Raw genomic sequence first — 23,623 nt, forward strand, 5'->3', positions numbered from 1 at the left:
CCCCTGCCTTCTTCCCTGGTCTTAGCCTACCTCCCCTCTCTGCTCCCCCTGATTACTGCCATCATCAATTCTTCCCTCACCTCTGGTTCGGTCCCTCTATCTTTCAAATCTGCTACAGTCACACCAACTCTAAAAAAACCTGGCTTAGACCCCAATATCCTCAGTAACTTCCGTCCCATCTCCAACCTGCCATTTATCTCCAAAATTCTCGAGAAAGCCGTTGCATCACAGAACCACACCCACCTCACTAATAATAATCTATACGAACAGTTCCAGTCCGGTTTTCGCCCTCGACACTGTACAGAAACAGCCCTTATTAAAATCACCAATGATCTCCTGATTGCAGCCGACTCTGGTCTCATATCCATACTCATTCTTCTTGATTTAAGTGCAGCTTTCGACACCATCTCTCACTCCATTCTCCTAGGAAGACTAGCCTCTATTGGACTGGTTGACACACCCCTGCACTGGTTTCACTCTTATCTATCTGGCCGTTCTCAATTTATCCAGTTAAAATCATTCACATCTCACCCCACCCCCGTGTCCTCTGGTGTTCCCCAGGGTTCTGTCCTTGATCCCCTCCTATTTATCATTTATCTCCTCCCACTTGGTCAGATTTTCCGTAAATATAACATTCATTTTCACTGTTACGCGGACGACACCCAGCTCTACGTCTCTTCAAAACCCCCTTCCAGCCTCCCACCCTTCTCCCTCAGTGCGTGCCTTCAAGAAATTAAATCCTGGTTCACCTCAAACTTCCTTATACTAAACAGTGACAAAACTGAGGTAGTCCTCATAGGTTCCAAAGCTTCTCTCAACAAACAACCCTGTTTCACACTCACTATTGACACCTCCTTGGTTTCCCCTTCCCCTCAGGCGAAGAGCCTGGGAGTCGTCCTTGATAGCACCCTATCATTCAGCACCCACATAAACAACACTATCCGTTCTGCCTATTTTCACCTCCATTCACCTCATTCCGGACTCTGCTGTGCATTTGGAGCGGCTAGCGTGCTATCGGGCGGACCGGGCCATTGTAAAAGGGGGAAAATCGCGAGGAGGTGGAATATGCGTCTACATCCATGACGAATGGTGCCGAGACTCTGTAGTGGTATGCAAGCACTGCTCGCCACTGGCGGAGTTTATGATCATTAAATGCCGTCCTTTTTACCTGACGAGGGAATTTACTGCGATTCTGCTAGTCGTGGTATACATCCCGCCTTCCAACATCGAAGGCGACAGGATCGTGGCTCTTAGTGAACTGTACCAGGCTGTCAGTGAACAACAGACGGCGCACCCTGACGGTTTCACCATCTTCGCTGGGGATTTTAATCATGCTAACCTGAAGTCTGTTTTTCCGAGGCTTCACCAGCATGTTAATTTTCCAACACGTGGTGACAGCTTCCTGGACCTGGTCTACTCTACACATAAAGGAGCTTTCAAAGTCGCCCCCCTCCCCCATCTTGGACTTTCTGACCATCTCACTGTTATGCTTTTGCCCGCTTACAGACAAATGGTGAAAGCATCCAGGCCGGTTCGCAAGCGGGTAAGGGTGTGGCCTGAGGGTGCCTCTGATGCGCTTCGAGACTGCTTTGGCATTACTGACTGGGAAATGTTTAAGCAGGCGGCCACTTGCAACGATCGGACGGACATAGAGGAGTATACTGACTCTGTTTCCTCTTACATCACGAAGTGCATTGATGATGTGACCCACTCTAAATTCATCGTCACTCGGGCTAACTGGAAGCCATGGCTGACAGGGGCTGTCCTCGGGCTGCTGAGGGCCAGGGACAAAGCCTTCAGAGCGGGGGATGAGGCTGGCTTGAGGACAGCGAGGGCCGACCTTTCCCGGGGCATCAAGGAAGCGAAAAGGGCATTCTCTTGCAAGATTACCGCCCACTTCAAGGACAGCAGGGACGCACGGAGCCTTTGGCAGGGCATTCAGACCATCACGGACTCCAAGCCCGCGCCGCAGAGCAGTGAGGGCGACGTCCGTCTGCTCAACGATCTTAACCGCTTCTTTGCTCGCTTCGACGCTCACAACAGCACTTGCCCGCTGAAGACCCCTCCCCCTCCACACGAGCAGCCCCTGTGCCTCTCTGCCGATAGCGTGAGGAGGGAGCTTGCCGCTATCAACACCCGTAAGGCGGCGGGCCCTGACAACATCCCAGGTCGAGCGCTGAAGGACTGCGCTGGGGAGCTGACGGGTGTCTTCACGGACATCTTTAACATTTCCCTGCAGCAGGCCATCGTTTCAAGGCTGCCACCATCGTACCTGTGCCGAAGAAACCTGCTCCGTCCTGCTTCAATGACTACGGCCCCGTGGCACTGATGCCCATCATCATGAAGTGCACATCAGATCCATTCTCCCCCCCACCATAGACCCCTTCCAGTTTGCGTACCGAGCCAAACGGTCCTCTGAGGATGCCATCTGCTCTGCCCTCCACTCGGCCCTCACCCACCTGGAGAGAAGGGACTCGTATGTGAGATTGCTGTTTGTGGACTTCAGTTCTGCCTTCAACACCATTGTGCCACAACGACTCATCTGCAAACTCGATAAGCTGGGCCTCAGTACCTACCTCTGCAACTGGCTACTGGACTTCCTCTGTCAGAGGCCTCAGGTGGTACGTGTTGGCGACAAAATCTCCGCCAGCATCACGCTGAGCACGGGGGCCCCCCAAGGCTGCGTGCTCAGTCCGCTGCTCTTCACCCTGCTGACGCATGACTGCACTGCAACCTACAGCAACAACCGCATAGTGAAATTTGCTGACGACACGACTCCGGAAGGGTCACACCCAGCACCTGCCACTGACCATCGACGGTGCTGTGGTGGAGAGAGTGAGCAGCACCAGATTCCTGGGGGTGCACATCAGTGATGATCTCTCCTGGTCCACCAACACCGCATCACTGGCGAAGAAAGCTCAGCGCCGCTTGTACTTCCTGCGGAAACTCAGGCGAGCAAGTGCTCCTCCGGCCGTCATGACTACATTCTACTGTGGCACCATTGAGAGCGTACTCTCCAGTTGTATCGCTGTTTGGGGTGGTAGCTGCACTGAATACAACATGAAGGCCCTGCAGCGCATAGTGAACACGGCTGGTAAGATTATTGGTGCTTCACTCCCCTCCCTGAAGGACATTTGCACCTCCCATCTCACCCGCAAGGCGACCACGATTGTGAGTGATGTGAGTCACCCCGCTCAGTCTTTGTTTGATCTTCTGCCCTCTGGGAAGAGGTACAGGACCCTGTGCTCCCGCAACACCAGACTCACCAACAGCTTCGTACTCCAGGCTGTTAGGATCCTGAACTCTCTCCCCCCTTCTGCGTAGCGTCCTGTACTTTTGCGCTATATTCTGACTGTCTGCTGTATGCACACTTGCTCCATTTTTGCTCCTCTTATTTATTATGTTATTTGTTTATTTATTATTTATTCATCACTCTTATTTATTCATTGTTTGTGCCTTCTTGTTTTTATTTTTCTGTGTTGTTTACTTGTATGTATATTGTGTACTATGTCTTGTCACCGTGGGATAGTGGGAACGTAATTTCGATTTCTTTGTGTGTCTTGGCATGTGAAGAAATTGACAATAAAGCAGACTTTGACTTTGACTTTGATAACATTAATCGCCTCCGTTCATCATTGACCCCACACAGCGCTGCTATCCTAGTCCACTCTCTTGTCACCTCTCGTCTGGATTATTGTAACTCCATCCTTGTCGGTCTCCCTCACAAACTCCTCCATAAATTGCAACTGGTCCAGAATGCTACTGCTCTCATTGTCACCGGAACCCCTATCTACCATCATATCACTCCCGTTCTACACCAACTTCACTGGCTCCCCATAAAACAGTGCATTGGTTATAAAATCCTCCTCCATACATTCAAGGCTATCCATAACCTTGCCCCTCCATACCTGTCAGACCTCCTTCACATACACTACCGTTCAAAAGTTTGGGGTCACAAAATTGTTTGGGTGACCCCAAACTTTTGAACGGTAGTGTAAATATTATTATAATAAAATATTATGAATTAAATATTATAAATGATATCTTATATTTGTATAAGATTATATATAATCTATGAATATAAGTATACATATATATTATAAGATTTTTTACACAGAAGATTATATATATATTCTATAAATAATAGGGGTGTAAATCGCGGGTTTTGTCTCGATACGATATCATATCGATACAAAGAACCACGATACGATATTTGCCGATATCTTAAAGCCTGCTGTGATTCATTCACGATACATCACGATATAGTGCTCCACGATCGATATTTTATTTTTTAAATAAAAAATATAGAACAATATCCTGATTTATAACAATTCATACGCAAAATCAACAAGGTACTGCAAACTCTTTATTTAGGAAATTACAAGAGTATTGTAGTATACAAAGTGCTTATTTTAACACTGAACTTTATCAAATTCCTATATTTCTTCTCATATAAGTAAAGAAAAATGAATATTCTTTCTTTTTTTGTAATACCATTAACTTTAAAGTGCATTACTGAACTATTTATTTACAATAATTTTAATTGTCCGTTGAGCCATCTTTTCTTTGGAATCCAAAGTGCTTCCAAACGAATGACTTGAAGCCCAAAGGGGAGTGAATTTCCTCGTCTTCTTGGACACTAGCCATAGCACCAGCCCAGGAGCCGCGTAGTTGTCGGCTCCCCTTTCACGTGCCTGCTCTGCTCACAACACAACACGCCGCGTACTGCTCCCGGAAAGAGGAAGCAAGCGACAATGAACTGGATTTCAAAATAAAGTCGCGTCGAATGTCCGAGGTCAAACACGGCGATATAAATCGATGTTTACGTTTAGCATCGATGCCAATAAATCGTAGAGCATTATATCGATTAATCGATGTGTATCGATGAATCGTTACACCCCTAATAAATAATTATCTAAATAAATATATACACTACCGTTCAAAAGTTTGGGGTCACCCAAACAATTTTGTGACCCCAAACTTTTGAACGGTAGTGTACACATTCCCACCCGGTCTCTTAGGTCTGCCTCCAGTATCACCCTCACTGTCCCCCCATTTCGTCTGTCAACTAGCCTTCAGTTGCTCTGCCCCTCGCCCCTGGAATTCCCTCCCCCCCAGACATCAGAAACATTGACTCCATCCAACTGTTCATATCCCACCTCAAAACCCACCTGTTTAGGCAGGCATTTGTCTAATTTTATTACTCTGCTGCAGATGTTCTTTGCTTTTAGACTCTCTTTTCTTTTCTTTTAATTGTGCCTGCTATTTTTTATGTGTGTTCGGCGACCTTGAGTGACCTGAAAGGCGCCTTACAAATAAAATGTATTATTGTTATTATAATAATAAAGGTAACATGGGCTGTGTCTATATTAGCTATGTTAGCCTACTATCAAATGGCTAAGTAGGCTACAAATATACATAAGAAGCATTCATGTTTAATTTTTATTTTTCCTGCAGCACATCCTTGAGAGAATGACGCACCACTTGATACTTGACTGTATGATTGGGCTATACATTTAACTTTCATAACAATATTAACTTATTATATTTCATTGCATTGATGAATAATGAATAAATTAGTTTTTAATGTCATTTTTACTTTGAGGATTCAAAAACAACAACAATGGAACATGCACAATAGGCCTCCTACAACTTCAGAACTCCCCATGGAAATAAAATAGTTATCTTTAATCCTCACTAATACACCACCCCCCCTTTATTTGGGCAACAGAGTGCAATAAAACAGCAGCCCTTCAAAAAGATAATGAATATAAAATGGAATAATACAGTTTTAGCTTAATGTCTGCATTATCCCCTTCCCTGTGGTTTTGTGAAAAAGGCCAAGTAAGTCAGTGCAAGGGTGAAATGCAGCATCATCCTCTTTTGACACGCACAATGCAACGCAGCCATCTTCGGATCAAAACACAGTAAAATCCAAACATATATTGACAAAAAAAAATCTGAAATAACTGCAAAAACAGCCACTTTGTTACAAAATATGGGCCTATGACAGGATTTTGTTCTTACCAATTTAACGTGACTTCTGTTTTTGGACATCGCTGGACAGCTTCTCAACATCGGGCATGTAAGATGTAACTTTAATCTTCACGCAGGACCGCAAGCTCTCATCTATCCTTGCGGTCCTCTAATTTCTCCAGCAGTAATGCGATCGCACTTTTTCTGGGTACTCGGCTGCAAATGCAGCATGCCTTCTCTGAAAATGTCTTTCTACATTTCTCTTTTTGTTCTTTGACAACTGCTCATTACAGAGCAAACGTGTCGGCAACCCTTCCGCATTGGCAATGAAAGCAAATGATTCGGTCGAAGAACTGTTGAATCCTCTGTTCTCCTCAGCTATCTTTCTCTTTTTCCCTTTGGGATCCATGGCTCATCACACACCCACCGGTTTGTTTACAACAGCCTGGCGAGTTGCAAGAAACGTGTCGCAGCTTATCACGCAAATCTCTGTTGACAGATATTTTAAATTTAACATGTATTCTACACAATTTACAGCATTGGAAAACATCGAGAATATTTGTCTCGAGTTTTCCCTGCTACAGAAACTATACTAAACTATTCTAAAAACAATGTTCCCTTATCTTTTTCCATTTTCATAAATTTTTAAAAAGCTCCAGGGAGCCACTAAGGCGGTATTAAAGAGCCGCGGGTTGCTGACCCCTGACAAACCAATGAAAAAAACTACTTCTAGATTACATCACTTTGGACTATACAGCACCCTCCTATGATTACATGTTCGGACCTGAACCCACAAAACCAAACTCATCTGATCTCCTGTTGCTTTGAGTTCTAATATCACTCCATTTCTTCCTGGAGTCTTCTCTTTTTCTATGCTTGAACGTGAGGATGAACGGATCATTTGACTCAGGTGTTTTTAACGAAGGAAACTTCGAAAACATGCAGAAATGTGGCCCCCCGAGGACTGGCGTTTCACACCAATGCATTAAGGCCTACAGCGCCAGGAAAAACTAGCCTCTTAAAACTGAGGGCGACTTTAGAAATACTCCTAAAAACCTGAAGTTATACTGGAAATTCAAAAATATTGTAAACAGCTACTAAATAATTGATCTCACAGCTCCTGTAGTGGATAGAAACATACTTCTAAAAACATTTGAGATCTTACAACAAGCTTACAATGTCAACCATTACACCTCCACAACATCCAGAGCATTTAGGAACTCTGGGCGGCTCGCATTCACCCCTGGGGCCTTGCAGCCGAGGGGTCTAAAGTCGCACTAGACAGTATTCCGTTTTTGTTCATTATGGCAGCACCTTAGGACAAAAGCGGTAGTGTTTTGTATGAAGACGACCACATTTCTCATGAGTGCCAGCGTGTCGTGAAATCCTGAGCTATTCGTCACCTGCAGTTGGACTGAATTACTTTTCTGTTCCCATGAGTGACTGTGTGAAGGATGCATGCAATAGCACTGATGTGATGAATATATTTGTGTTTATACAATACTGTATATTGATGTTAAAAATTATTTTTGGTTTGGATCATATTCCATTGTACACCCCCTTCCCACCTGACTCGGCAGCGACTGACGGGCTGAAAAGAGCTCCTCGATACAGACAGAGGTGGGCATTCTGTTTCTCTGGGCACCCCGTTTTGCGGACGAAGGCAGGAGAAAGGTTTTATCTGTTCCTACTTGACACCTAACTGTTGTCGGGAGACGTGGGATGGGGCGTTACTCTAAAGACTGCATCGCCTATGGAATTGTGTCGGAGGAGACCAGCGGACCAACAACACACTAAAGGCAGACAGTGCCCTTGTTTTATTTCACACTATTTCTTTTGCTTGTTACGCGGGTTTTAAAAGCTGATTCATCTCCCGGCTGCTCCCACCTTCTTCTTCATTCCTCAAGAAATTCCCCACAAATTCATGTACAAACCAGATTCGGTTGAAGTTGGGAAATTGTGTAAAATGTAAATAAAAACAAAATACAACAATTTCAAAATCCTTCTCAACCCATATTCAATTGAATGCACTACAAAGACAACATATTTAATGTTCAAACTGATAAACTTAATTGTTTTTTGCCAAAAACTAATTAACTTAGAATTTCATGGCTGCAACACGTCCAGTAGAAGTTGGGAAAGGTGGCAAGAAGTACTGAGAAAGCTGAGAAAAGCTCATCAAACACCTATTTGGAACATCCCACATGTGATCAGGCTAATTAGGAACAGGTGGGTACCATGATTGGGTATAAAAGGAGCCTCCCCAAACATGCTCAGTCATTCCCAAGCAAGGATGGGGCGAGGTTCACCACTTTGTCCACAACTGCGTGAGAAAATAGTTGAACAGTTTAAGAACATTTCTAAAAGCAAAATTGCAAGGAATTTAGGGATTTCAACATCTACAGTCCATAATATCATCAAAAGGTTCAGATAATCTGGTGAAATCACTGCACGTAAGCGCCACGGCTGGAAACCAAGACTGAATGACCGTGACCTTCAATCCCTCAGGTCTGCCTTAAAAACCAACATGAGTGTGTAAAGGATATCACCAAATGGGCTCAGGAGAACTTCAGAAAACCACTGTCAGTAAATACAGTTCTACATCAGTAAGTGCGGGTTAAAACTCTACCATGCAAAGCAAAAGCCGTTTATGAACAACATCCAGAAATGCCGCCGGGTTCTCTGAGCCCGAGCTCATGTAAAATGGACTGATGCACAATAGAAAAGTGTTTTGTGGTCTGATGAGTCCACTTTTCAAATTGTTTTTGGAAACACTGGACGTCGCGTCCTCCTGACCAAAGAGGAAGCGGACCATTCCGACTGTTATCAACGCAAAGTTCAAAAGCCAGTATCTGTGACGGTATGGGGTGCATTAGTTCCCATGGCATGGGTGACTTACATTTCTGTGAAGGCAACATAAATGTTGAAAAGTACATACAGATTTTGGAGCAACATATGCTGCCATCCAAGCGACGTCTTTTTCATGGACGCCGCTGCTTATTTCAGCAAGACAATGCCAAGCCACATCCTGCACGTGTTACAACAGTGTGGCTTTGAAGTAAAAGAGTGCAGGTTCTCCCCTGGCCCGCTTGCAGTCCAGACCTGTCTCCCATTCAAAATGTGTGGCGCATTATATAGCGTAAAATACAACAGGGAAGACCCTGGACCGTTGAACAACTGAAACGGTTCATCAAGAATTCTTCCCATTCTTGAATGGGAAAGAATTCCACATGAGAATCTAAGAGAATTAGTCTCCTCTCTTCCAAAACCTTTATTTAGTGTTATCAAAAGGAAAGGTGATGTAACGAAGTGGTAAACATGCCCTTTCCCAATTTCTACTGCACGTGTTGCAGCCATGAAATTCTAAGTCTTTGTAGTGTATTCAATTAAATATAGGTTGAAAAGAATTTTCAAATCATTGTATTTTTTTTATCTTCATTTTACACAATTTCCCAACTTCAACCGAATCCGGTTTATACATATGTGCACTCTGCATTCCCTCCACAGCCGGCAGTTACACACAAGCTGTCAGAATAACTGCATAAAATATTTGTTAGAGTGTTGCTCACTCTAACTTCTTTGCAAGAACCACATGTGAGACAGTTTGGCCATTTTACGCTTGCAAGCGGAGATGCCATCAGCACTCTGTGTGGTACAGGTGTGCTTGAAGAGCAGTCTGCCTTTGGTCTCTTGCAAGAGAGTATTTATTGAGAGAAAACAGGGTGGGGGTGAGAGTGGACAGGTTTGGTGAACCCCCAGCATCTGGTCAAATCAGAGCAGTGGGTGTTTTACGATGTTGGGGGAAACAGAACAACTTTGATTGCTTCCTCTGCTGCTGGTCAACCAGTACAGAGTTCTCAGCACTTTGTTTTTACGATTTGGGAACAGAAGTTTGATTGTTCTCCTCAGCAACTGGTTAATCAATATAGTCTACATTCCAACATAATCATACGATCAAGATAATTTGTCAACCCTAACAGTATTTCTTTATGAATAGGGAAGAAGAAAAAACACTTTCAGACTAAATGTGATGTGAATGTTTATCAAAAATGATGTGCCGTTACCTTTTCTCTCTGTTGCCATCTTAAAATGAAAGCCGTTTGCCCCAGCGAGAACTGCTTGGAAGCCCGCTGTATATTATTTTGTACAGCAGCGGAATAATTGACTTGGATTTGATTCTCCCCTGGGCTACAATGAGGAGTCTGATGCTGGTAAATAAGTACCGTAATTTTCGGACTATAAGTCGCGGTTTTTTTCATAGTTTGGGTGGGGGGGCGACTTATAATAAGGAGCGACTTATATGTTTTTTTTTCAAAAATGTTCCCCCCCAAAAAAAGTGAAACCGTGATAAACGAACCGCGATGTAGCAAGGGATTACTGTCATTTAAATTTCAAGTGACGTCAGCAGCGCGACGCGGCGTGGCGGTTGTTTACATAAAGGACAAAGATTGATCACGGGATGACGAAGGACGTACTACCGGCATCATTAGCGGCTTTGTTTCTAAGTGACACGGCGGACGAAGAGTTTGAAGGATTTAAGGATTTGGAGTTTGAAGGTTTGAAGAACTATTATGGCTTTTACCCACGCCCGGTCCTACTCTAAGGAGCTCTCTTTCACCTCCGTAGATTGAAGTCAGGGGCCGGCGCTCGGCCGGGTGGCTGTCCAGGGACGGTGGATGGGGCTCGGACATGGCTTTTACGCACGCCCGGTCCTACTCTAGGGAGCTCTCTTTCACCTCCGTGGATGGAAGTCGAGGGCCGGCGCTCGGCCGGGTGGCTGTCCGGGGACAGTGGATGGGGCTCGGTCATGGCTTTTACGCACGCCCGGTCCTATTCTATGGATCTCTCTTCCACTTCCGTGGCTGGAAGTCCACGCCGCCACACGCCTGGAACTTTGTTTTGTTAAATAAAGAGGCGTTTACCAAACCCACGTCTTTCCTTGTTAAGGCTACAATATAGTTATATACTAGATCTGTGGAATAACGACGAGGCTGACGTCAGGGCTCACGCGCGTCGTTGTTGACAAAGGACGAGGAATTTGATCGATGGATTTAATGATTTAGAGTGCACAGATGGTTTGATAATATTATTGCTTATATAATAGTTATTTGATTTCTAATTTATATATCGTTATATGGGCCTGTGGAATATTTTGAAGTGCAAGCGCTGTCAGCGGCGCGCACACATTGTTGACAAAGGACGATCGATGGATTTAATGAATTAGAGTGACACAGATGGTTTTATAAACGTGTTATTTATGTAATAGTTTTTTTTAAATAACTCTGAATGTTACGTCAGGGCCGTTCTCAGCTCTTCGTTTGTGTTTATGTCAGGTTAGCATACCTATCGTTTAGCCTGTTGTTGCTCGTTCATGACTGTTCTTGGTGTTGGATTTTGTCGAATAAATTGCCCCCCAAAATGCGACTTATACTCCGGAGCGACTTATATATGTTTTTTTTTCACTTTTTTGGGCATTTTATGGCTGATGCGACTTGTACTCCGGAGCGACTTATAGTCCGAAAATTACGGTAATTTTAAACTTAAAACTTTGGGGCGTTGTCACGGGTATTATGACAGCTTGTGACTTAGTGTGAAGAAGCGTGCTGGAGGGGGAATGCAGGAGCGAGAGTGACGGTGACTGTACGATACAGGAGAGTTACCAGCAATCCCCCACCTTATTTTTCCATGAACCGTTTGAAAGACAGTGACAGCTGATACAGTAGAGTAACCGATAGCTCCCCACCTTGCGTTGCCGTGAATCGCTTGACAGACACAAGTACCATATTGGCCCTAATATAAGACGACCCTGATTATAAGACGACCCCCTCTTTTTCAAGACTCAAGTTTGAAAAAATACTTTTTGAACACCAAATTTAATTTTTATACAGAAAATAATTACAGTACATCTGAAACAAATGTTCCTGTCGAGCTCTTGAAAGCGGCCGCTCTGAGGACCACGGAAAGCTTTTCTCTGATTGTGAGCATTTTTTAGCCGATCTTTTTGAGCTGTCCATCTCCGTACATTACACTCTGTGACACCATATTTCACAGCTGCTTTGCAATTGTTTGAAGACTCTGCCTCATTTATCACCATCATCTTGAAGTTTGCATCATAATGTCTCCTCAGCTGCCGGTTAACCTGGCCGATCTTCGACCCACTTTTCTCCAGATTGTCGCTACGTTTCTGTTGGGGAGCCTGAGGACTGCATAGGGCGTTGGCTCGGAAGGTTATGCTCTTTTTGCCCCCGGGTGTCGGTCACGTTGTGTTGTGAGCGATGTTGAGGCAGGAAAAACAATGATGTGGAGTATAGAGTTGGTTCTTTATTGGCAAGATCTTGGGTTGTTTAATGGCGGTCAGTACACATGGCACAGCGGCACATGAAACAACAACTTCCTTCTCCAGGTTACCTTGTTTTATACTGTCTGGAAAGGTGGAAAAATGTCACATGACCATTTGGTATCTGTGAGTGTGGGGGCGTCACCCCCGTGTGTGTGTGTGTGTGTGTGTGTGTGTGTGTGTGTGTGTGTGTGTGTGTGTGCGTGTGCGTGTGCGTGTGCGTGTGCGTGTGCGTGTGCGTGTGCGCGCGTGCGCGCGCGTGTGTGTCTGTGTGTGTGTTTATACAGTTCTGTGTGTTGTATTCGTGTTCTGATTGAGCAGTTATGTTTATATAAACTAATGAAAAGAATTGCACACATGAACATTAAAACGTACATGAGATTGTCTAACCCAGGGGTCGGCAACCTTTTTTACTCAAAGAGCCATTTGGGACCGCCCCCCAATGAAAAGAAAGCACCCGGAGGCACAACCCATTTTGACATCATTATATATATTATGCATGTATATATTATGCTATGTACAAAAAACTATTGCATTTATGAAAATGAAATGAACGAACTGCTGCAGAGAACACAGAATTTTATTTCTGCATGTAACAAAAAGCATTTTACATTTGGTTGATGCTTAATTTCAAATAAAATACCCGGTGTCTATTTGAGTCCTCGTATTTAAGAAATAAAAATCCAAACTTACCCAACCCACTGAACAAAAAATGCAAACAGCCTGCAGTCACCTGTCCTCTTATTTATGAGATAACAATCCAAACTTATCCAAATATTATCCACCAGCACTGAACGAACAATGCAAACCAAAAAAATGCGCAGTCTGCTTCTGTCCCATCGCGTGTACTGGAGTGTGCAGCCAGTTGTCCTCCTGAATTTAAAAAAACAGGACTACTTCACTTCATATATAGTTATCACGCTGGTAGTGTGCTGGAAAGACGCCAGCTGCCAGACGTGAGGGACGCCAGGAATTCGAATGTCGCACATCGGCGGATGTGACGCATATTTTGGGCGGTAAAAATATTAAAAACGTTTAATTTTAATGTTACAAGTTTACCATAATCTTCAAATTCAGAATTATATTTTAAAATGAACAAACTAAAATAAAATTTAATTTTTATAAAATATTCATTATTTTCCAAAGTCACAGGGAGCCACAACAGAAGGATGAAAGAGCCACATGTGGCTTCGGAGCCATGGGTTGCCGACCTATGGTCTAACCTAACAGAACACATTGCTGTTGCTCTCTCTTCAGTCAGAACACAGGAGGGAAGAAGTGGTTCAGTTTTGATTGCTTTACTGAATTATTGGCAAAAAAGTAACAGGCACTGTTGCTCATAGGGGCATACAGGCAAACTGGCAAAAGGGTATAGAAACATGTTTGGTTTTAAGGATGTGAGAGCAGATGTGTGTAGTGTACATGGGTGAGTCTTTGGGTGTGTGAATGTGATTCTTGTGTGTGTGTGATTATTGTATGAAGGGTGTGTGGGGTGTGTGGTGTGTGTTTGTGTGTGTGTTCACACACGTACATAAGTACGTAAGTCAAGGCTCAACTTCTGACGTCACACAACACGACGGCACACATTACATAACTGACTGGACGTAACAGTTCCACTATACTAAACAACCATAAATGAAATACTCTCGGCAACACACCGAACATAAGTCATCGAGACAACAAAATACAAAATACGACCGTTAGTCGCCGTGGCGCTGCGTAACGGCTACTCGTACGATGCGAGGAAAACTTAAAGGAGCGCGCCGAAGTTATCAATCAAATGGCGCACACACAAAACAAACCGCAATCAGACAAACAGCACAACAGTAGACAGTAATAATGAAATGTATATACTCACTTTGTGTCAAAGACGCACACGATCACAGCTACACACTCAGTCGATACCAGCAACTTTTAACTTAACGCTGTGCACAAGCTCCAACAACCGCGATAAGCTGAGGTACGTAACTCACGCGAGACTGCGTGGTGACGTAACTGTCCAACATCGGATCTTTTCTAACAGTTTCTCCATTTTCTGTTATCTCTTCTCTTATTTTCTTGTCTTTTCTATCTTACCGCTATTTTTTTATTTTTCTTCTTCGTGCTACCGCTATTTTTATTTCTCTTCTTCGTGACAGGGGTTCGCTTTGGCCTGGGGAGTTAAGTTCAGCATTCGGTTTAAAGATATCTGCCGCCATCTAGCGTTGTGAATAATGACTAGACCCCGAATGTAAGACGACCCCCACTTCTTATTTCAATGCAAAAAACACCGTCTTACATTCGGGCCAATACGGTACAAATGCTGCCCAATTGAGTGGACATAGTGGCAAGAGCAATCATTGCAAGGAAACTATTTGACCATGTGCGTCATGATTCAAATCATGCTCTCCAACTTTGCCGTCATGTTTTTTTATGCCAAGTCACATTTTGAGCATGTTGACATGAAAAGATGATCTGATTTTCAAGGTGGAACTACAGTATAATGGTATTAAAAGGAGTGTAACGTGATCCCAACATTGGCACTTATGTGACCGTCCGTCCGTCCGCCCTCCCTCCCTCCTTCCCTCCCTCCTTCCCTCCTTCGGTAATGTGCTTCCAGATTGAATTGGTTAAGGTATATTTTTCATATTTGCCCTATAGCTGGATGCGTTATTTTGACATTTTAATTCATCATCCCCAACCGGCCTTTCATTTGATAGAATCAGAAAAGTTTCTAAATTGTAAACATAAATTTGTGCATTTATTGACGTTGTAATGGCAGTCATCTGCCCTTTGCCTGACTTGGAGCCGCATGTCATCAATGACTGTAAAGATTTGCATGGACTTCAGTTGTCCTCATCTCATTGGAATGACATCAAACACAATCCTAATTTCAATGAGATCAATCAAACGTTCCAGCATCATCACTTTTTCCAATACAGATTCATGATTCATTTCTTAAATATAACTCATAGTCATCAACAGGCCACAATTGTTTGGTGTTTGATATCAACGATACCTAAATCTAATTTATCTAGATTATCTAGATCTAAATGCCAGCCATTAAAAAAACTCAAGTGGCAGCCTATTTAGAGCATTCTGACTGATATATCCAGGCTCACATAATATTGTGTTTTATGACTATATAAACAGAATACCAAATTTGAGTACATTACACTCACTTTTTTTTTTTTACATCTAACTCCTTTCTACTAATCTACACAAACATGGGTTTGTTTTACCCAAATCACCCATTGTAGACCAAAAAATTGCAAAAAAAACCCAAGCTTTTTGTGAAAAAAAAATATTTCATACGCAACAGTGACTTTGATTCTAATAATTTTTGCTTCAGTGATGCCTCAAAACACAAAACAAAACATTTTCTTTTAAGTACCAAAAAAAAAAACTGTCATGAATTGGTAATGTTTTCCCCCCTTAACTTTCTCGGCTTAATGATCAAACTACAAGAGTTTTCTCCGCCCAGTCCTACAAAAAACGTAGTTGACGGCAATTTATGTTGACAGTTCGCCTTGGTAGGGTTCCTGTTAAAAGCATTTCACATTGAAGGCATTTTACCTAAACAAAGCTCAAACGGTAAATACTAATGAGAAACAAATATATTTGAGCATTGTTGCCATTGTTTGTTTGAACAACATTAAAAAGATGTAACGGACAGAAATAACTAATGGTTTTCTCAACCATCTTGCCAGTGATTTGCAATGTAATCTTGCATATCCCTTCATTGAAATGTACCTCTCAAACACCTTTATTAGGAAGGCCATCTAGTCCCTTTAACACCTACCTGCTGACGTCAAATAGTTTAGACAGCCATACGCCTGTATATACACCGTATTTTCACGTTTATTAGGCGCGGATAAAAGTCTTAGATTTTCTTCAAAATGTGCGGTGCGCCCTATCATGCAGTGCTCCCTATGTGTGTTGTTTTAAGGCGGACGTATTAAAGAGCGCCGTGAGAACGTTAGAGGGAGAATTGTGGGCGTGGATTTGCAGTATGAATGAATTTAAATTTGGTCTGCACCACAGTTTTGTTTCTTATATTTTTTGCGGGACCTTGAAGCAATGTATAAGGTACTATCTATAAAAGGGGAGATGTTAGAGGGAGTGGAAGCCCCCCCGCCCCCACATACAATGTGTACCCCAGCTGTACTGCTGTGTTGTGTTACGTCATGACGCATGACGCACGGGCGTCAGTTCAATACAGTCACACACTTGAGCACTTGCTGTCGTCCTCTGTCTCATTATTATCTATACATATGTAAGGAGACCAGGTGTTTTTTTTCTGTGACTCTGAGTGCCCATCTCACAGCCGACGTGAAAAAATAAGTGAAGCAAATGAACGCCGAGCTTGCTAACATGTCTGCTGGCACTGTTGTTCGAGCTTTCGTAAAAGCCGGCATCATATCCGAGGAGCCACACGGCACGGAAAGCGACTCTGACAGTGAAGAAAGTAAACCTGGCATGTCAGTTGGAGATTTAGTGCTGCTGTTCAATTCGGAAACAGAGGATGAGGACTTTGATGGGTTTAATTGATGACCATTACCGGTAATAAATGTGAATACCAAACTCAGTTTTGCTCCCGCTTCATTTTTAAATACGCACACTTGTATGCTTGTGTGTGTGTGTGAGTGTGTTGTTGTTGTTGTTGTTGCCATGAGAACGTTTACGGGGAAGTGTGGGCGTGGATTTGCAGTGTGCCCTGTGTGTGTGTTTGTGTGTGTGTGTGTATGTGTGTGTGTGTGTGTGTGTGTGTGTGTGTGTGTGTGTGTGTGTGTGTGCTGTCGTCACAGCCGATGTGAAAAGTTGTGGGGAGAGGTATGTAGATTGTGCTGCAGGAAGTCCCGTTGTGTGGGAGGACCGATCAAACCTGCAGTAGAACCTGTTTAGCTGGTTAGCAAGCCTTTGGCTCGCCACAGGACGGGGGGTTCGTTTCTTGTAGCCCGTGATGCTCTGCAGACCTTTCCACACTGTTGAGGGATCAGGATTGGCAGAGAGGTGTCTCTTCAGGCTCTCCCCGTAACACCTCCTGGCTTTCCTGAACTCTCGGTTCAGTGTGTTTCTGGTCTGCTTGAACAGGTCGCGGTCGCCGCTCCTCTAGGCCTCCTCCTTGACTTTGCGCAGCCTCCTGAGGTTCGGTGTAAACCAAGGTTTGTCGTTGTTGTACGTGCAGAAGGTCTTAGTCTGCACACACAGATCCTCACAAAAACAGGCTTGGAGGTCCTGCCTTGACTCCACTGTCCACTTCCTCACAGTCCTCACCACAGGCTTAGAAGTTTTTAGTTTCTGCCTGTAGGCCGGGATCAGATGAACTAGACAGTGGTCCGAGAGTCCTAAAGCTGCACGAGCCACAGAGTGGTATGCATCCTTAATCACGGTGTAGCAGTGGTCCAGAGTCTGTGCCCCTCTGGTGGGACACGTTACGTGTTGTCTGTATCTGGGGAGTTCGTGTGCGAGGTTCGCCCTGTTAAGATCACCCAGAACAATGATTAGTGAATTTGGTAGAAGTTTCTCCATGTCTGTTACCTGGTCAGCCAGCATCTGCGTGGCTTCACTCGCACGTGCGTGTGGTGGAATGTAAACAGCCGCCATGACGATCGAGGAGAACTCCCGTGGTGAATAGAACGGCCGACAGTTTATGAAAAGTGTTTCTAGGAGAGGGCTGCAAAACTCTTTCAACACCGTAACATTAGTACACCAACGTTCATTAATGTAGAAACAGAGACCACCTCCCTTTGATTTTCCGGAGAGCTCCGCGCTGCGATCTGCCCGCGTTAGCCGAAACCCGGCTAACTCCACGGCGTGGTGGGGGGTTCGTTCGCTGAGCCACGTTTCAACAAAGCACAGCGCGGCGGATGAATTGACGGTAGGGCAGAATGGAACCCTCTCTGCCTCAGCTTTACGAGGGCTCCGGCTCGTTTACCGCGCCGCCGACATCGCGCTAGCTTGTATAGCACCGCCGCTCCGGCTAGAATCTCCGACAAACAGTCTGAATCAGAGAGAACAGGAGAGAAAATACCAGAAGAAGACTGTCCGATGTTTAACAGCGCTTCTCTGGTAAAAGTGATCCGGGATGGACAGCAGAGGACATAGAAAACACACAAAATAAGACAAAGAAACAGAGCGACTCACCGTGGCTGCCATCTGCGGCGCCATCATATGACGATGTTCCGAACGTGAAAATACGGTACATACAACTACGTACAAAAATGAGAGGTGAAGTTAAGGGTTGGTTCCATTTGGGATTGGTCTTTATATGCAGGGCATGTTTTTACTATGGGCAATATGGGCCACCGCGTCCACATGGGGGCGGACGAGCGCTCTAAAAAAAAAAAGAAAAAAAAAAAAAAAGCTTTTTTTGTACTATGGGCAATATGGGCGACCTCCCAGGGTGCAATCCACGTGAGTGGCGGACGGGCACGCTCAAGAAATAAAGAAAATGCCAGTTTTCTAGCTCAGTCGGTTCCATCTCAAATCTGTTCAGTAGGCATGGGGGCGCCCTTATTGTCACGTGATGTCAATTTGCTGCTGAGAGATTCGGGGTTCTTTCGTTCGTTCTTCATGCGTGCGTGTCAGAAGAGCAGCCATCTCCTCTCGCGCCGCCCCTCCCTCCCCGCCTCTCTCTCGCCAGCTCGGAGCAGGCAAAAGGGTGGCGGCCGGCAGGGGACAGCAGAGGCTGGGGGAAAAGCAAAGGGAGGGGTGTGAGGGATTCCAAGGCCAAAAAACTGCTTCCAAATAAATTGTATTTCATTCATAGAAATAATAATACCTATGCACATGTAATCAATTGGGTTATGTGAAAAATGTACACACAAAAAAAAATATCGCATGTTACTTGTGGATTTCATCATAACTTGCCAATTACCATTTTGTTTTTATGTAGGGGATGGCGATGGCTTCCTTAGCATGGCAGAGTGCCAGTACATCATTAAACATGAGTTGGAGACTTTGCGGGCGAAAGATGAGACGCATGTTCCAGGATACACACAAGCTAAGCTTTACCCAGGAAAATCTATCGGTGAGTAATTACCAAGCCTATACAAAATTACATTCAACAATTCTATAAAAAACAATTTAAAAAATAATAACACTTCAGAATCCCTCACAGAAATGAGACAGAAAATGTGTCCGTCTATCCGTCTGCCCGTCTGTTCATCAGTCTCAGTCACTCCGTCTATCTGTTTAGCTGTCTGTCTCCCATTCTGTCTGTCTATCAATCTGTCTTTATCAATCTGTCTGTATCAACCTATCAGTTTGTCTGTCCCTCCAACCCACCCGCTTCCCTTTGCTTAACCTTTGTCACTGTTTCAAAATTATCTAAAATATCAGCAGTCTAGAATACTACTGACAAACTCATACACAGCACATGCCGAGATTCAATTCCCCAGACATGGAGAATATTTAATTACTTAAATGCATGTTCAGAACAATAGAATCACTGAGCTGAGCACATTTCTTGGTTTTGCTTTTAAGTAGCCAGCAACTCACCAGGTTTTCCACATCACAGGCATATATTTAAATCCCCAGCCAGTGCTTGACCTTTGTCAGTCGTTGTCATTTTGTGTTCTTGTAATTGCTTTGTTTATTAGGGCATTAACTCCATGTTAGAGTGGTGCTCACTGTAATTTATTTGCAAGAACCACACGGGAGACAGTATGCCCTTTGAGCACTTGCAAGTGGAGAAATCGTTCGTCACTGTGACTACAGCAATGTTCGAATGAAGTCTGACTTTGAATTCTTGCAAGAGCATATTTATTGAGAACAAGCAGGGTGGGGGTGACAGGTTTGGTGAAACCCCCGGCATCTGGGGGAAACAGAGCAGGGGGTGTTTTACGATGTTGTGTAAACAGAAACTAGTGGAGCATTTTAGATGACTAACTAAGCAAGAATGTTTTCACACCATTTGGAAAGTTTAAACAACTGAATGGTTAAACTTTCCAGAGTCAAGGAAAGGTGAAAGGTTTAAACAAAGTTCATAATTCTAATCTACATTCCAACATAATCATACGATCAAGATAATTTGTCAACCCTAACACATCCCTCCTGTTTATCACATGATTATGCCACCCCAATCAACAAACATAAGCAAGAAAATATAATGAAGATAGAAAAATAAAAACAAAGAAACAGTACATCATTGTATTCATTACTTGCGAGGCATTTTCAATGGTCAAATCATCAAGTTTCTGTAAAACACGTTCAGCTAGTCAGCATTATAGCTCATCACATTCGACATGCCTGAGATTCAAGATTCAAGAATCTTTATTCGCCATGTTTGAGCGTGCCAAACAAGGAATTTGACTTCGGTACATCACAGCCTCTGTTCAACATTTAGGTGACTAACAACACTCAGGACATGTGAAAAATGACAAATATTCTCAAACATCCCCCGATCTTAAACTCCCAGGAGGGCAAGGAAAAACTACAAACTCCAGCTAGGGGAAATGAGAAACCTTGAGAAGAGACCACAGATGGGAGGGTCCCTCTTCCAGGATGACCAGGCTGCAATGGATGCAGAGAGGACACATAGTACAAACAGTGTAGACAATTCAAAAAAGGTGTGGAGAGCAGGATGTTATTGCACAGCAATGACTCCGAGACTCTAAGAGTGGTGTGAGTTCAAGATTCAAGATTCAAGATTCAAGAGTTTTTATTCGCCATGTTTGAGCGTGCCAAACAAGGAATTTGACTTCGGTAAAACACACCCTCTGTTCAACATATAGGTGACTAACAACACTCAGGACATGTGAATAATGGCAAAAACAGTGTAGACAAATTCAAAAGGTGTGAAGAGCAGGATGTTATTGCACAGTAATGCCTCTGAGACTCTATGAGTGGTGTGAGTTCATCAGAGCAACAGCCTGGGGGAAGAAGCTGTCTCGGTGTCTGCTGGTTTTGGCGTACCGAGCTCTATAACGCCGTCCGGAGGGGAGTAGTTCAAACAGACTGCAACCTGGGTGAGAAGGGTCTGTAGAGATGTTCCTTGCACGTTTCCTGGTCCTGGACAGGTACAAGTCTTGGATAGAAGGGAGGTTGATTCCAATGATCTTTTCTGCAGTCCTGATTGTCCGTTGCAGTCTGTGCTTGTCTTGTTTGGAGGCTGATCCAAACCAGACAGTGATGGAGGTGCAGAGGACAGACTGGATGATGGCAGTGTAGAAGGTCTTCAGAAGCTCTCGCGGCAGGTTGAACTTCTTGAGCTGTCTCAGGAAGTACAGCCTCTGCTGGGCCTTCTTCCGGACAGAGTCTATGTGGCCGGTCCATTTCAGGTCCCGAGAGATTGTGGTTCCCAGGAACTTGAAGGTGTCTGTGGAGAGAATAGTATACTGCGGATAGTGAGGGGTAAAAGTGGTGAAGGGTCTCGCCTGAAATCCACTGTCATCTCCACGGTCTTGAGCGGGTTCAGCTCCAGATGGTTTTGGTTGCACCAGTGGACCAGCCGCTCCACCTCCTGTCTGTACGCAGTCTCATCACCGTCCTGGATCAGTCCGATGAGAGTGGTGTCGTCTGCATACTTCAGGAGCTTCACAGGAGAGTCATCTGAGGAGAAATCGTTGGTGTAGAGAGAGAAGAGCAGTGGGGAGAGGACGCACCCCTGAGGGGCTCCAGTATTGGTGGTCCGGGTGTCAGATGTGATGCCCCCCAGCCTCACACGCTGTCTCCTGTTGGTCAGGAAGCTGGTGATCCACTGACAGGTGGGGGCAGGCACCGCAAGCTGGATGAGCTTCTGTTGGAGGATGTCAGGAGCGATGGTGTTGAACGCCGAGCTGAAGTCCACGAACAGGATCCTGGCGTACGTTCCTGGAGTGTCCAGGTGGTGCAGGATGTAGTGCAGTCCCATGTTGACCGCATCATCCACTGACCTGTTTGCCCGGTAGGCAAACTGGAGGGGGTCAAGCAGGGGGCCCGTGACCTCCTTCAGGTGGTTCAGCACTAACCTCTCGAAAGATTTCATGACCACAGATGTCAGTGCGACGGGTCTATAGTCATTCAAACCTGTGATGGCGGGCTTCTTGGCCACTGGAACGATGGTGGAGCTCTTGAAGCATGAGGGCACCTCACACAGCTCCAGAGAACGGTTGAAGATCCGTGCAAAGGTGGGCGCCAGCTGTTCAGCGCAGACTTTCAAGCAGGAAGGTGACACGCCGTCTGGGCCCGGTGCCTTCCTGGTCTTTTGTCTCCGGAACATCTGGCGCACTTCCTCCTCGCGGACCTGGAGTGCGGGCGCGGCCTCTGCAAGAGAGAGAGTGGGTGACAACAATGATAGAGGTGTGGACAGAGCAGTTGTGGGGAGAGGTGAGTATGTAGATTGTGCTGCAGGAAGTCCCGTTGTGTGGGAGGACCGATCAAACCTGCAGTAGAACTTATTCAGCTGGTTAGCAAGCCTTGGGCTCTCCACAGGACGGGGGGTTCGTTTCTTGTAGCCCGTGATGCTCTGCAGACCTTTCCACACTGTTGAGGGATCAGGATTGGCAGAGAGAGAGTTCATCAGAGCAACAGCCTCGGGGAAGAAGCTGTCTCTGTGTCTGCTGGTTTTGGCGTACAGAGCTCTATAATGCAGTCCGGAGGGGAGTAGTTCAAACAGACTGCAACCTGGGTGAGAAGGGTCTGTAGAGATGTTACTTGCACGTTTCCTGGTCCTGGACAGTTACAAGTCCCGGATAGATGGGAGGTTGGTCCCGATTATATTTTCTGCAGTCCTGACTGTCCGTTGCAGTCTGTGTTTGTCTTGTTTGGTGGCCGATCCAAACCAGACAGTGATGGAGGTGCAGAGGATGGACTGGATGATGGTAGTATAGAAGGTCTTCAGCAGCTCCTGTGGCAGGTCAAACTTCCTGAGCTGTCTCAGAAAGTACAGCCTCTGATGGGCTTTCTTTCGGACAGAGTCTACGTGGCTGGTCCATTTCAGGTCCCGAGAGATTTTGGATCCCAGGAACTTGAAGGTGTCTGTGGAGAGAATAGTTTTATTGTGGATAATGAGGGGTGAAAAAGGTGAAGGGTCTCGCCTGAAGTCCACTGTCATCTCCACGGTCTTGAGCGGGTTCAGCTCCAGGTGGTTTTGGCTGCACCAGTGGACCAGCCGCTCCACCTCCTGTCTGTACGCAGTCTCATCACCGTCCTGGATCAGTCTGATGAGAGTGGTGTCGTCTGCATACTTCAGTAGCTTCACAGGAGAGTCAACTGAGGAGAAATCGTTGGTGTAGAGAGAGAAGAGTAGTGGGGAGAGGACGCACCCCTGAGGGGCGCCAGTATTGGTGGTCCGAGTGTCAGATCAAAGTCAAAGTCAAAGTCAAAGTCAGCTTTATTGTCAATCTC

General features: G+C 44.9%; 1 protein-coding gene across 1 annotated transcript in view; it reads left to right on the top strand.

The window, feature by feature from the left end:
- ano10a (anoctamin 10a) overlaps nucleotides 1-23,623 on the top strand; it is a 221,477-nt gene that overhangs the window by 36,898 nt on the left and 160,956 nt on the right. Inside the window, exon 3 of the mRNA XM_037252069.1 lies at nucleotides 19,191-19,325. Coding sequence (XP_037107964.1) covers nucleotides 19,191-19,325 — 135 coding nt within the window. The remainder of the gene's footprint in view (nucleotides 1-19,190; nucleotides 19,326-23,623) is intronic.

The sequence above is a fragment of the Syngnathus acus genome, chromosome 5, assembly GCF_901709675.1.
Source record: "Syngnathus acus chromosome 5, fSynAcu1.2, whole genome shotgun sequence".
Classification (NCBI taxonomy): domain Eukaryota; kingdom Metazoa; phylum Chordata; class Actinopteri; order Syngnathiformes; family Syngnathidae; genus Syngnathus; species Syngnathus acus.